The sequence below is a fragment of the Neophocaena asiaeorientalis genome, unplaced genomic scaffold (assembly GCF_003031525.2).
Source record: "Neophocaena asiaeorientalis asiaeorientalis breed wild unplaced genomic scaffold, Neophocaena_asiaeorientalis_V1.1 scaffold396, whole genome shotgun sequence".
NCBI lineage: Eukaryota > Metazoa > Chordata > Mammalia > Artiodactyla > Phocoenidae > Neophocaena > Neophocaena asiaeorientalis.
Genome location: NW_020172455.1, coordinates 2127587 through 2142329, shown reverse-complemented (window position 1 = coordinate 2142329; position 14743 = coordinate 2127587). Strand labels below are relative to the sequence as shown.

The 14743-nt window shown below is 50.6% G+C and overlaps 1 protein-coding gene across 1 annotated transcript in view; it reads left to right on the top strand.

Annotated features, from left to right (window-relative positions):
• The window catches only part of GREB1 (growth regulating estrogen receptor binding 1), a 69431-nt gene extending 58391 nt beyond the window's left edge, over nt 1–11040 (top strand). Inside the window, exons 26-32 of the mRNA XM_024737736.1 lie at nt 1887–2091; nt 2968–3142; nt 4750–4968; nt 6143–6278; nt 7473–7673; nt 8106–8244; nt 9390–11040. Of these exons, the coding sequence (XP_024593504.1) occupies nt 1887–2091; nt 2968–3142; nt 4750–4968; nt 6143–6278; nt 7473–7673; nt 8106–8244; nt 9390–9553 (1239 nt within the window). The 3' untranslated portion in view covers nt 9554–11040. The remainder of the gene's footprint in view (nt 1–1886; nt 2092–2967; nt 3143–4749; nt 4969–6142; nt 6279–7472; nt 7674–8105; nt 8245–9389) is intronic.
• Nucleotides 11041–14743: the final 3703 nt, after the last annotated feature.

Genomic DNA, 14743 nt, shown 5'->3' with positions numbered 1-14743 from the left:
TTTGTCTTTTCTTTTGTGGACTTTTTTTTTTTTTTTTTTTTTTTTTTTTTGCGTTCGCGGGCCTCTCACTGCCGTGGCCTCTCCCGTTGCGGAACGCAGGCTCCGGACGCGCAGGCTCAGCGGCCATGGCTCACGGGCGCAGCTGCTCCGTGGCATGTGGGATCTTCCCGCAGCGGGGCATGAACCCGCGTCCCCTGCGTCGGCAGGCGGACTCCCAGCCGCTGCGCCACCGGGGAAGCCCCTCTTATGGAACACGTGAAACAGGCTAAGACGGCAGAATAGTATCATGAGTCCCCCGGGGCTGCTTACCCAACCTCAACAGTTATGCACTCAAGGCCACGCTTGCTTCATCAAGCCATCTCTCTTCACCTGCCTTCCTGTGTTACTTGGAAGCGAATCTCAGACATTGCATCATTTCATTTGTAAATATGTCAACGTATGTCCTCTAAAGGAGAAATTTTCTCTCTTCCGAGGAGATTGTTCCCAATGATCCATCGTCTCTCTGGCCGCCATTCTTAGGGGCGCTTGGTTTGACAGTTCCAGCCTGACAACCTCAGAGTCAACCGGCTGCCCCTTCCCCAGCCCCAGCCCCAGCCTCAGCCCCACGGACCTTGTGTACAGCTCTGCTCTTCCTTCTCCAGAGGGCCAGGCATGCCCAGGGCTGAACCCAGCCTTGCAGACCCAGCAGGCTATTATCAAGAATGAAAACATTTGTAAAGCGGCAGTGAGGCCTTTACTGTAAGGTGCTTGAGACTTTATCAGTTACTGCACTAGCTTTTCCAGGCGGTTCCCATCAGAACTGGTTATGAGGGACTTCCCTGGTGGCGCAGTGGTTAAGAATCCTGCCAGTGCAGGGGACACGGGTTCGAGCCCTGGTCTGGGAAGATCCCACATGCCACGGAGCAACTAAGCCCGTGCGCCACAACTACTGAACCTGCGCTCTAGAGCCTGCGAGCCACAACTACTGAAGCCCGCACACCTAGAGCCCGTGCTCCACACAAGAGAAGCCACCGCAATGAGAAGCCCACACACCGCAACAAAGAGCAGCCCCCGCTCACCGCAACTAGAGAAAGCCCCTGCACAGCAACAAAGACCCAATGCAGTCAAAAATAAATAAATAACTTTATTAAAAAGAAAGAACTGGTTCTGAGCACCAGCTGTATGCACAGCTGTGTAGCAAGTACTTTGAGGAATCGAGAAGGAACAGAAGACATAGCTTGGCCAGCAGAACCTGTTGTTGAGAAAAGAGTGAAAGAAAACACAGTTATTTATATAAAAGATTCATAGCCTGCGTGTATGAGTATGGCTATGATAGAGGGATTTAAGTCATACAGGAGTAACGTGTACTCAGAGCACGATATTCGGTGCTAATAGGAGAGGTTAATGAATTTGGGTAATCGATACATGCCTGTTAGTTTTGCTCACCTAACAAACCATTTCCGAACAAGCATGTACTTAGCTTCCGGTTCTGTGGGCCAGCAGTTCAGACTCAGTTCTGCTGGGTGGTTATCCTGGGGTGGCTTGCTCTCATTTGTGTCCGAGGTTAGTTACCAGGTTGGCGGGGGGCCGGCTGGGCTAGGGACACCCATGTCTGTTCCCTGCGGCCTCTCCTTCTCCAGCAGGCTAGCCCGGGCTTCTTCCTGGGAGGGTTCCGAGAGAAGGCAGAATGTGGTCAGGCCTCTGGAGGCCAGGCTTGGAACTGGCGCGCTGTCATTTTAACTGCATTTTATCCATAAAAGCAAGTCCCAAGCCTGAGCCAGATGCAGGGAGTGTGGAAATAGATGCCATCTCTTGATGGAAGGGGCTGCAAAGTCACGTTTTAAAGGGAGGGGAATCGTTGTGGCCGTGCTGACAAACACTTGCTTCTTTATGCCCGTACTCTCCAGAGTCATGAATACATAAAGAGTCCGACGTTCACTCCCACGACTGGCCGTCACGAGCACGGGCTCTTTAACCTGTACCACGCGATGGATGGTGCCAGCCATCTGCACGTGCTGGTTGTCAAGGAGTATGAAATGGCGATTTATAAGAAATACTGGCCCAACCATATCATGCTGGTACTCCCGAGTATCTTCAACAGCGCCGGAGTCGGTAGGCCTTGTAGACGTGCCCTACTCTGTAATATTTCTGTGCATGGAGGCTTGAGAGAATGTTCTAGATGTCGACGCACAGTGTGAGAGTTGTGAGTTAAGTTTTATTTGGGGCAAAGTGAGGACTAGAGCTTGGGAGACGGCCTCTCAGATAGCTCCGAGGAACTGCTCCAATGAGATAAGGGGGGGAGGTCAGTGTATATGGGATTTTGGTGGAGGGAGATGCGTGCAGTCAAGCACACATGTTGGCAGAGGGATGCTACTGGTCACTGGGAGCAGATATCTCTGTTAATGATTTTAGTGCTTTTCTAGATAGGAGACGATGCAAGAAATTGGGCTCATAAAATCGCCTCCCGAAAAATCTCTAAGTCTCTGAAGGCCTGTTCTGCCAGTTGCCCAGAGCACAGACTGCCTCCTTCCTGATCGCCACCCTGACCTCCTTTCAGGGTGTGCTGAAGGTCAGCGACCGCCGTGGCTACTGACCACATCCTTGTACAGGCAGATGGCGAGAAACAGTTTATGTCCGCGTAGAGAGGAAAGACCTTTCTCATTAAGCTTTTTGGCTTTTAAAGCTATTTTGATTTGACTGTTCTTTTTTCTTCGATGTTTGGTTATTGATTTATTCATGTTCTCAGCTGTTAGAAAAGCAAGGATAAATCGATGCGTGTGCAAATCGGAGAGGAGTGTTTTCTGCCCTAGAATTCTACCAAGTCAACAGCCTATGGTGGGTGGGTGAGGGCTGCAGATCAGGACCCCCAGGAGCTGGCGGGGCTGGGGCCTCGATGGGCTTTCATCAAGTTCTCTACTCACTGGGGATTTGTCCTGGGTGGTCGTCGGCATAGGACTGGCCTGAGTCGGGGTCGTTTGCCCATTTCAGGCGCCGCCCATTTCCTGATCAAGGAGCTGTCTTACCACAACCTGGAGCTGGAGCGGAACCGGCAGGAGGAGCTGGGGATCAAGCCGCAGGACATCTGGCCCTTCATCGTGATTTCTGATGACTCCTGCGTGATGTGGAACGTGCTGGACGTCGACTGTGGTGGGGAGAGAAGCAGGTGAGAACCCACACACTCACCCCACCAGTAAGACAAGTGCACGTGCTCTCTTCTCAGTGGGGGATTCTCGTCCACCCTTCGAGGACCCCAGAGGGCGCCTCACGCTAGAAGGTGTGGTGTGCAGTGGACAGAGCCCAGCGTGTGGTGGGCTCGTGTTCCAAGCTTTACTCTGAGTTCTTAATTTAAAAAATGTTACTGAGGTGTAATACATGCAGAGAATAATGCAATATATATTCAACATCGAATATATACGAAAAGGAAAGTATAATACATATCCAGGTATTTTCACAAACAGAACACACACGCTTGACAAACTCCCTGATGAAGAAACAGACCATCACTGGCAGCCCAGAACCTTCCAGTCCCTCCTCCCTCCCCCCAGCCTCCTCCTAACGTGAAGCTGTATTTTTATTTGCTGTGTGACATTAGGGAAATGACTCTTTTTTGGGTTCTAGATTCCTCATCTTTCAAAGGGGCACTTAAACTTGTGCTAGAAGTTTGTTACGAGGATTAATTAAACCATGAATTGTGTGCCCGGTCACGGGCAATGAAGCAGCACAATGTAGGAAAGGCTCAGTAGATACAGCTGCATCTGAGCATTGTGGGTAAAATATTTCTGTGTGGTTTCACCATGAGTGTTTCAACTTAGCCTTTATTTTTAGCTTGTTTTTTTTTTTTTTTTGAGAAACAACTTGATTTTTTGGCTTGTTTTTGTGAGAGGCAACTTTTGAGGTTGGTTCACCTCTTCTGTGTTAGTGAGTCCTAATGTAACGATCACCATTAACACCACTGCTCTTCTAGAAAAAACCGTTTTCTGTCTGATTGAGCTGCACGTGCATGAGGACAGCAGTCACCGTGCTTTCAGTGTTCTCACTGTCATGCTTCCCAGGGCAAGAGCTCGGCCAGGGCGGCAATGAGGAAGAGAGCCGAGCTTTTCCCTCTGCCTTTCTGAATTGCATTCTGCAGCAGATGTTCAAGTCCTGGCACGTCAGAGCTGGCTGGGGCCTTAGAGAGTTTAGCTGAAGCCCCTCAGTTGGGGAAAAGGAAGCTGAGATGCAGAGAAGTTGAGCCGCGTCCCTGGGTCTCACAGACAGAGCTCTCGTCACCCCAGCTCCCCGCCCTGGGGTTACTCCCTTCAGCACCCCTCCCTGGCCGTCGGGTGGCCCCCACTGTCTTCATGGACTTCAGTCACCGGCAGGGTGGGGTGGGAGGTGTTTACACGCTGCCTCCTTCCCTCCCCACACCTCGCTTGGAATTGACACTGGAAGCGCCAGGTGGCTTGGCAGATGCAGAGACTGTGGGCTCCGGAGACAGACAACACCGTTCAATCCAAGCTCTGTCACGTGACACTGGGCAAGTTATCCAGAGCCTCTTTTTCCTCATCTGTAAAATGGGGATGCTATGCCTATGTCACAGGATTGCTGCGAGGGTCAATGACAGTGAATTTGAAGTGCTGAGCACGGTGCCTGGCGGTTGTGATGGGTTCCTTCTGCACCACCCCGCCCGGCATGTTCAGGGGAGAGCAGCATCCCGGCCAGCCTGGTCCAGAGGGCCTTGCTGTTGTCTGCATGCCAACCGAGGGATGTCCACCTCCTTCCTCCGAACAGGGAATTTTCCTGGTCGGAAAGGAATGTTTCCTTGAAGCACGTCATGCAGCACATCGAGGCTTCCCCCAGCATCACCCACTACGCCCTGATCGGCATGCGCAAGTGGTCCAGCAAGACCGGGAGCCGCGAGGTGCGCGAGCCCTTCTCCCGCTGCCACGTGCACGACTTCATCATCCTGAACGTGGACTTGACCCAGAACGTGCAGTACAACCAGAATCGGTGAGCTCCTGCGCCGCCGTGGCTGTCAGCTCCGCCCACGGTCCCAGGGCCCTCGGTGAGGGGCAGCCTTGCTCCTGGCGGGTGGCTGCTCCGTCCTTGCCCTTCAGGGCCAACGAAACCAGAGCCTTTTCACCCATAGCATTGGCCTGGTCCCTTGCTTTCAGCCCTCATGGGTTTTTCTGGTATTTTTGTTGTATAATTTTAGGGCAGATTTGCCTAAGACCATTCAACTTCCTTCCTCAATTCACGTGGTACCTTATTTAATGACTTAAATGCTACTGGGTGTTGCTTCTCTTGCTTTCTCTGCTCCTTCTCTGAACACATCACTTTTTAGGAGCGTTAGCACTGAAGGAAACTGTAATTTCCCTGTGTCACTCTCTACAGATCTATGCAGAAATGCTCACGTCACGAGAAGAATCTAATCACTAAGGTTTATTGAGCCCTCGACGTGCCAGGCAGTGGGCACACCCCCGAGAGGGCCCAGGCAGGAGTGTCAATTCTGGAGCCAGACCGACCTGCTAGGAATTTGGGTTCTGCCACTGTCAGCTTTGCAATGTAGGCAGATGACTCGCCATCTCTGAGTCTTGTTTTTTTTTTTTTTTGCGGTACGCGGACCTCTCACTGTTGTGGCCTCTCCCGTTGCGGAGCACAGGCTCCGGATGCGCAGGCTCAGCGGCCATGGCTCACGGGCCCAGCTGCTCCGCGGCATGTGGGATCTTCCCGGACCGGGGCACGAACCCGTGTCCCCTGCATCGGCAGGTGGACTCCCAACCACTGCGCCACCAGGGAAGCCCTGAGTCTTGTTTTATTCAGCTGTAAAAAGTGGCTAATATTTTTACTTTCGGAGGTCGGTTGTTTTCTTTTCAGCAAATAGATGAAGTGGTGTTTGTCGAGTCCCCCTCACGGTGCCTGGCGTGTCGTGCCTGGTCCACAGGTGGCAGTGGTTCCGTAGTGTAAGGCTGGGGTGCACCCTGCTTTCCTGGTGCAGGCACATCACTGCTTGTCCTGTTTTCCTTCTCGGTTTGCCTTCTGTGCCTCCCAGGGGAAGGTCTTTGGTGCAGGAACAAGCCTGCTCCACCTTCCCAGCCCCCAATCCAGGGGTGCACACTCCACGTGTCTGGGGGGGTGTGAGCTGCCTCCAGTCCGACCCGCCCCCTCCTCTGGCTCTGGGCAGGTTCATGTGTGATGATGTGGACTTCAACCTGCGGGTGCACAGCGCCGGCCTCCTGCTCTGCCGGTTCAACCGCTTCAGTGTGATGAAGAAGCAGATTGCGGTGGGCGGGCACAGGTCCTTCCACATCACGTCCAAGGTGGGTGTGGCCGTGTGCCTAGAGGGGGCTGCTGTCCGTGGTGGGAAAGCTGGCAGGGAGGCCACCCAGGCGCCTTTGAGTCAGTGGGGTGGGCTTGACTGCTGGGAAGTATTAGTAAAGGTTTCCGGTTGGGAGCGCTGGGAAGGGAAAGACTCCATCAGGTTTCCCTTCTGATCTCCGACTCTAACTGGTTTCCGCACACGCACCACCAGCCCTCCTGTGCGCCCTTGCCTGCCCACATTCTCTCTCCCCATTGGTTTCCTGAGCTCATCTCTGTCACTGTCTTTGCTGTTCACTTGTCCGGCTTTTCTGCTGGACAGAGCCCCTTTGGGGAGGGGGCAGGTGTGGTGCCGTGCTCTTCTCAGAGCCCCTAGGACAGTGCCTGCCGAACACTGTCTGAATGGCACTGACGGGCTAGCTTGATGGCTGAGCCGGCCTCCAGATGGGCAGAGACGTGATCTGATTGTGTCGGTCCTGGCCGGGCAGACCTGGGCATTTCAGATGCGAAGTCACGGTGAGCCTTCAGAGATCTGTGTCTTCCAGGAACCCATACGGAGCTGGCACACCCCTGCCTTGAAGGTCCCTCCGATCCATGGGGCAGAGTGTCAGAGATGAGCTGGAGAAGTAGGCAGGACCTTATCCGCTGTGGGAAGGTTCTAGACTTTTCTGTAGGCGTAACGAGAACCCACTGAAGGGTGTGCAGCAGAGGGTTTGATTAGCATGATTTACATCCACAGTCTCTCGGGCCGTAGCATGGGAAGTCTGTTGGTGACGGGACGCGAGATGGTGGGCCCAGATGGCCGGGCCGTGGAGAGCAGTGGCCACGTGGCTGGACTGGAGGCAGATAGGGTCTGGAGGTCAAGGGGAGCTTGGCCGTTCCCAGAGGTTTGGTTTGCATCCCTGGATTTGGGGGAACGTTTCCAAGGTCCATGGATTCCCTTAATTTTTTCTAGACCAGGCAGCCAGTTTTCAGCGTGGAATGATCGGTGTCTAGGATTCTCATCAATCACGTGATCAGTTTTCACACGTCCCACTTCGGTTAAACCTAATTTTTCTTGATGGAGAACTTCACAGTGGAAGTTATGTGTTCTCACATCGCTGCTCCACGGCACAGCCTTCCACGATGGGGCCACCCACCCTGGGTCCCTGCTTGGGGTGGCTGGGAGTGGCTGACACCCGCCCTTCCCCACGCAGGTGTCTGACAGCCCCATGGCCATCGTGCCAGCCCAGTACATCTGCGCCCCCGACAGCAAGCACACGTTCCTCGCAGCCCCTGCGCAGCTCCTGCTGGAGAAGTTCCTGCAGCACCACAGCCACCGCTTCTTCCCGCTGTCCCTGAAGAATCACGGCCACCCCGTGCTGTCCGTCGACTGCTACCTTAACCTGGGGTCTCAGGTAACTGTCAGAGGGGGCGCTGTCGAGTCCATAAATCTGGGAAATTCCTAAACACGTGCGCCAGAACCCAGGACTTGGAATGAAAACCACTCCACTACTTCCGCTCCGGTATGACCCCACCTTACAGCTGGTAAGATAAAGGCTGAGAGGACCGAAGTGGTTTGGCCCCAACATAAGAAGTTAAGAATAGAAACCCACTTCTGATGCTAAACATTTCTGATTCTCAAACGAATTAATGAATAGATAAATCAGGATAAGTCTTGGAGTTGAGTTTTAGGATATAGATTTGGAAATAACATTAAATACTGTCTCTGTTCCTCCAAGTCTGAGCTTGACCTGGCGGTTAGCATTTGCTAGATGCAGAGCGCTAACACAGTGTCGTGGGGTATTTCACGGAGCGTGACGTTTTCTCTTGGATCCCTTTCTTTTCAGATCTCTGTGTGTTATGTGAGCTCCAGGCCCCACTCTTTGAACGTCAGCTGCTCCGACTTCCTGTTTAGTGGACTCCTGCTCTACCTCTGTGACTCTTTTGTAGGAGCTGCCTTCCTGAAAAAGTTTCATTTTCTGAAAGGTAACTTCCCGTACTCTTACCACGGACCTTGCCCTGAGTGGCTGTCGCCACCTGGCGCCTCTGCGGAGGTGACCTCTGGTCCTAGTCCTTGGCAACGGGTAAACTGAGGCTCAGGGCGCATGACTTCCCCGACCATCCAGGGAAGCGCAAGAAGGCTGGGATGGGATCCCAGGGCAGCTCTTTCCCCCTCTACCGGTTTGCGTAGAGACAAGACACAGACCCTTTCTTTTCGGTGATTAGCAGATATTTTCAACTTTTCTGTTGCTTTCCAATCCAGGCTCTTAGCCTAAGCACGCAGATCCCCTCAGACGTTTTTCCTTCTTGGTGGATGAGTTCTTCTTCCTTGTCTTGGGGTGCCACGTGCATCTTTACTTCTCTTCTAATCTTTCTCCCTCTATAGGTGTTTTCGTGCTAGAGTGGTTGAGAGTGAGAGACATTCATCCTGTATGACTTAAACACATTCTTCCCAATCCAGCTGGGATCCCTAATCGAGCTTCACTTTTCCTTGGCTGGCCTTGACTCTGACCTTCCTCTCTACCAGGTGTTTAGTGAGCACCAACATTGCATAAGCTTTGGGGAAATAGTCAGAGGTTTCCACAACCTTCTCTGCTCTTGGGAAACATCTCGTCTAATAGGAGGATAGGATGTGTAGGGAGGGAGGGAGGGAGGGAGCTAGAACGAACACCCGTGATTGCTGATGCTAGGCGTCGAGAGGCGGGAGAATCCTCGTTGCCCAGCAGAGGAAGAGTCAGGAGGTGCGTGGGGCCTGGGCGGGTGGCCGGCTGGGATGGCTGGAGAGGGAGGGTTGGGCTGGAAGGGCCAGGAGAGGGCGCTTCCCAGCAGGGTCTAGAGCCGAGGATGTTGGTTTGTGGTCCTGCGAGTCTGTCTCCTCCCCCCTCTGCTCACTTCTTTGCCAGTGTTTCTTGGTTCCACGTTGTCTCATCTGCCAGACCTGCCAAATCACAATCTCACTGTCTTGCTAAGATTAAGACGCATCCCCAAGGAACCAAGAGCTCACGCGGACATCCGGTCCTTCCCTTCCAAGCAGCAGCGTATTTTGTTCTTGCCAATAGCAGCCAGGCGGTACCTTTCCTTTGGAGAAACTCCCCTGTTTTCTTCACATACCTCTGCTGTCATCCACACAGGTGCCACCTTGTGTGTGATCTGTCAGGACCGCAACTCACTCCGCCAGACGGTTGTCCGCCTGGAGCTGGAAGATGAGTGGCAGTTTCGGCTGCGAGATGAATTCCAGACCGCCAATGCCAAGGAGGACCGACCCCTCTTCTTTCTGACCGGACGACACATCTGAGGGAGACACACCTGAGGGTGGGGCCTTCAGAACCTCAGGGTGCTGAGGCTAAAGGAAGAAGAGGAACCACGGAGTGTCTGGACTGGGGCAGGACCCAGGGGTGTCTGTTGGCCACCCCCTCACGGTAGGTGCCAGGGAACCGAGGCCCAGAGGTGGACCGAGACTTACTGAGACCCACAGGGCTGAGTGAACGGTGAGCAGGAGCTCAAACCAAAGGCCCCTAGGTTCCGGGGCAGACCCCATCGCCCTGGCCTGTGTTGAAGTCCATCATATGAAGAACAAAGTTTTGCCTGCTGTCACATCGTCCATATGCTTCCATGGACAGACTTGACTCTTCTCTTAGTTCTGAAGGATCCCCCTTGGCTTATCTTGTACAGGTGCCAGCGTTTCAGATGATGGATACCATGTTGGCTACGTAGGTTTCTCTATAACCTACTACAGAGCAATATTCCAAAAGAACCTTTTAACTGTAAAGGCTGGAGACGAGAAAAAATGAAGTAGGTTCACTTAATAAGAATTATGTAAGTTTACTCTTTTAGAAGCTAGCCCAAAGGCATCAACTTTAATAAAGTAAAACAAATAGTTTCACTTCAGAGCAAATACGATTCTATTAAAATAGTATAGGGTAAATACCCTACCTCTTAGAAAGGGCAAAAGTGAAAAGAAACTTTTTTAAAAACTACAGGGGTTTCAGGAAGGAAGTTAGGGTTACAGAGATTGACCTTGAGAAATAGAATTTGCCTTACAAAGGAAAGCGGACCAAATGGCTTACTTGAAACAAACCATGAGAACAACTAAAGCGATGTGGAAAATAGTTGATAAGAGCTAGACTCGTGACTCTAATTTATTGAAGCTCAGTTTTTAGTTCCTTGAATCGCTTGTCTTCTCTTACGAATGTTTGATCCCTGACAGGAGAGGAAGGGGGACAGACAAGGCAGCAGCGATGTTCTGTGATGCGCCTACACTCTGGCTTGTGCTGGGATGTTTTTCAAACCAGCGTGTTAGAGGGCCCCCTAGAGGCTGGGCCTTGGGCCAGGTGCTTTCACAGTTACGATCTTGCTTAACCCTTCCAGCAGTCCACGTGCGTGGAATTATTCTTCCCATTTCAAAGATGAGACAGTTGAGATGTAGAGAGCGCATCTCACTAAGATCACACAGCTGGAGAGAAGCAGAAGCAGACTCTGGGGTCCGTCTCCCCACCACACTGCTTGTGGAGTGGCCCGTAACCAAAGGAAGAGTTTAAAGGTCGTCAGAAATGAATCAGCAGAATGCACTCTCATGCATCCATCCTAGATGTTTAAAGCACTCTAATGGACAGCAATCGGAGAAGAAATTCTTTTCAAAGATGATGCCAAAGAGTTAATGTCAATCTTTTCTTCCCTAAGAAGAAAAGTCCATGAGTATAAAAGATTTAGATCAGTGTTTCTAAAATGATCACTTTGTATATGTCGTTATTCCTACCTCGGAATAAAAACTTACCTTCTTTAGTTCTACTTGTCTTTTGTAAATGGTGGCTTCTGGTGGCTTCTGGGCTGCTTTCCTCACTTGATTGGTTGATTTAAACTTGGGAAAAAAACCCAAACGAGTATTCGTATTTGCTCCAGCCTTATAAATAGAATTTGTGATGCGTGTATTGTTGCTTTGCTGGGAACGAGTTGAATTGTTTTGGGAGGAAGTAGTGTGGCCAGTGGTCCTGGGGGGCTAATACTGCTTAAAATCTCAATGAATGACAGAAGGACAGTTTTGGAAAGGAAAGAAGAACAATTCCATAAAAATAAGGGTATATTAAGATGTGGAGGAATCCCTGAAAGAGAAAAGACAGGCAGAAATGGAAGAAACAATGGCCCAAAGCGTGCAAAGAAGCCTGCCACACAGGAGGATGGTTTCCTCCTGTGCCCTGAGCTTCCGAGTGACTAAAGAAGCAGGCGGGGGGCCTGGGCGTTTGGCAGGGTCGTTCACAGGGGAAGTCGCTCGGAGCAGCCAGGCTCTTTGGTGCCCCCCAGCCCTCCCTGCCGTGCTCTCCACCCCGCAACCAACCTGGGCTGAGCAGCGGTTTGGGTGAGGCGCAGGCCCGGAGTGTAGAGTCCCCAGCAGGGGGCGGGTCCCCAGGCCTTTGTGAAGACAAGCTGTCGGCACCCCGTCGCCACCGCAGTGTCCTGTCCCCACAGTCACTTGCGGCAGTAGATAGCAAACAGGAGCTCCCTAGTACGGAAATAAACACACAGCTAAAACTCGTAACAAAGTACAGGAAATGTTATAGAGGGAGAGGTGATAAGCTCCATGAAGAGTCAATACAGCAGACGGAATCCCATCAACCAAGTGTAGTTAAATTCAGGGAAAAAGAATATACCGCATCCAGAACAAAAAAAGATCAGGTACAGATCTTGGAAATTCAAACCTCTGTAGGCGGATGAAATAGACCAGCTCAAGAGTGAAAGAGACATGGGCTTCCCTGGTGGCGCAGTGGTTGAGTCCGCCTGCCGATGCAGGGGACACGGGTTCGTACCCCAGTCCGGGAAGATCCCACATGCCGCAGAGCGGCTGGGCCCGTGGGCCGTGGCCGCTGAGCCTGCGCGTCCGGAGCCTGTGCTCCGCAACGGGAGAGGCCACGGCAGTGAGAGGCCCGCGTACAGCAAAAAAAAAAAAAAGAGTGAAAGAGACAGCTGGAAGGTGCAGTTGAGAAAGTCTCTAAGAAGGCAGTACAAAGGGATGTTCCTGATCTCTGCTGACCCTTAACTTCTCCCTTTGCTTACTGCGTGTCAGCTGCCTGGCCCTCCTGGACCACCTTGGCCACTGCCAGGCCAGCACCCGCCTCTGACCGGAGTGCTTCTCCCCTCACATCCACTTGGGTCCCTCCCTCGCTTGCACTGGGTCCTTACTACTCAAAGGCCACCTCCTCAATGAGGTCATCCCTGATTGAGAGTACCTACTAACAGAACGCTGTTTAGCTGTCTTTTGTTTTTTTGGTCTTTCCCCACAGAAGCAGGAATTTTATGAGACAGTTCCACTGCTCTGTTCCCAGAGCCTTGATTATGCCCAGCAAACTGTAGGGACCGTGAGATGCCCGTTGAATGAACGAATGAATCTCTTCTATCTTAGCTGATCCCAACATGGGAGCTGGGGGTGGGAGTGGTCGGTGATGGGGGAACTGATAAAATGAGTGAAATTGAGCAGAAATTCTTGGTTTAATGGGGCAGAAGTGATTAACATGTTAATGGAAAAGGAATATTTATATATATGTGTTAAAAACTTTTAGAGAAGCTGCCAGAAGGAAAAAACAGGGTGTCCAATATCTAAAACATTAAAGGGAAAGGTAGCACTGACAAAATCAGTGTATGAGGTAAGAGCAGGCTGGGGAGGGGATAAACAGCAAGAAAGCTTGGTAAATAGAATACACATCCAAACCTATCAATAAGCAAAATAACTATAAATGAATTAAAGTCACCTAACAACAGATTGAGGCTCTCAGATTGGGTCAAGACGAGATATTTTAAGTTAAAATTCAGAGTTCTACCCAGAGGGATGAGACTGTCCCAACACGTTGTAGATATGCCAACATTGCTATGAAATACAAAGAATTGTGAGAAATACGAGAAGATGGGTAAATGGTGTAATTGTAAATGGAGTCTAGTATGTCTCTTGCAGAAGCAGACGAAGAAGACCCACAGAAATGAGAGTTGGTTGACACAGTAATATGTTTGGTCTAAAGTAATTAACCTTCAAAGAGGAGAGAAATCGTGTGTAATAAGAATTCCAGAGGATGTACTGGAACTAGATAGCGGCGAGGGTCACATAACATAGTGAACGTGCTAAATGTCACTAATGGCCAATTTTATGTGTATTTTACCGCCATAAAATAAAAACTCTCCCAGAACATTGGGAAATACGGAATCCTGTACTTCTGAAAGGCCAGATATAACAGTCACCCCAAAACCAGATAAGAATAATAAGTACACACCAAAAAACTGATTCTTTTTTTCCTGGAAACTTTCAGCGATTTACGACTCTTGCAGTAAAGGAGGAGAAATCATGCTACAAGAGCAACATTTATATGGATGTCAGAGTTCTTGACACAGGATGTGGCGGTGCAGAGGGCACGGAATCTGAAATCGGGAGACTTGGGTTCACGCCTTGGCTCCTTTGCCAAGTCACCCAGCTCCCTGGAGACTGTGTTAGCTATGAAATCAGCAACAGTGAGTAGCAAACTTTCTTGAGCATCTACTATGGTTAGTCATTTTACTAGATGGCTAATTGTCCATTATTTCCTTTAGCCATCACAATCACACTTGAAGTAGATATCATTGGTATCATTTTACGGAGTAAGAAACTAGGGCTCAGAGAGGCTGAGTGACGTGTCTGAGATCACACACCTCTCAAGTGCCAGAACCAATGTAGATTCATGCCTGCAGGTGTGAGGATATCACTAACATCACAGCTGCGTGCTATCTTGAGTTATTTACTTCCCCCAAATGCTGTATATTAGAAGGCACTGTGGTTCCTAAGACTCTGTGTGCAATAAGAAATACTGATCCAGAATTTTCTCATGGGTTGCCTGTTGCATGTGGTGCTGGATTCAAGCGTGTACCAAATGCACCACATTGTGTGCCACCTAGAGTCTAGGCAATCCCAGCATTAAGGTTTAGAAACCACTTTCAATAAAGAAGTTTGCATGAAACCTCCCACGTCTGGCTTCAGGTTCTGCAGACAGCTCTTCTTGAAGGGACAGCCATGCACCAAGGGCAAGTCCAGTGTCCACGGCTGCTGTTTCTTTTTCAGTCTACTTGCTTAGGCAGACTTCCTGCTCAGAAGGAATTAGCATTTTGATTAGCAAAACAGTTGGGAAGGCCAGTGCAGAGTTTTCAAGCCCTTCAGGTCTAGAGAAGAAACAGAAATTCTAAGACTGCATTTGTCTTTCACTGAATAGACTGTCCCAGTTTCCTTTTGCCTTTCTTCTAAAACTCGGACGAGCGCCAATTTTTCTCTCTTAGGATATTTTGCTCTATGAAAGGGTGTTTCCTAGGGGTGGCAACCTGCCCTACCAAGAAGGGTGGGCTTTGGGTGGTGGTGTGAGTTGAATCGTGTCCCCCAATGAGATGTATTGAAGTTGTAACCCCCAGTCGTTCAGAATGTGACTTTAATTGGAAATAGGATCGTTGTGATGTAATTAGTTGAGATGAGGTCATATTGGAG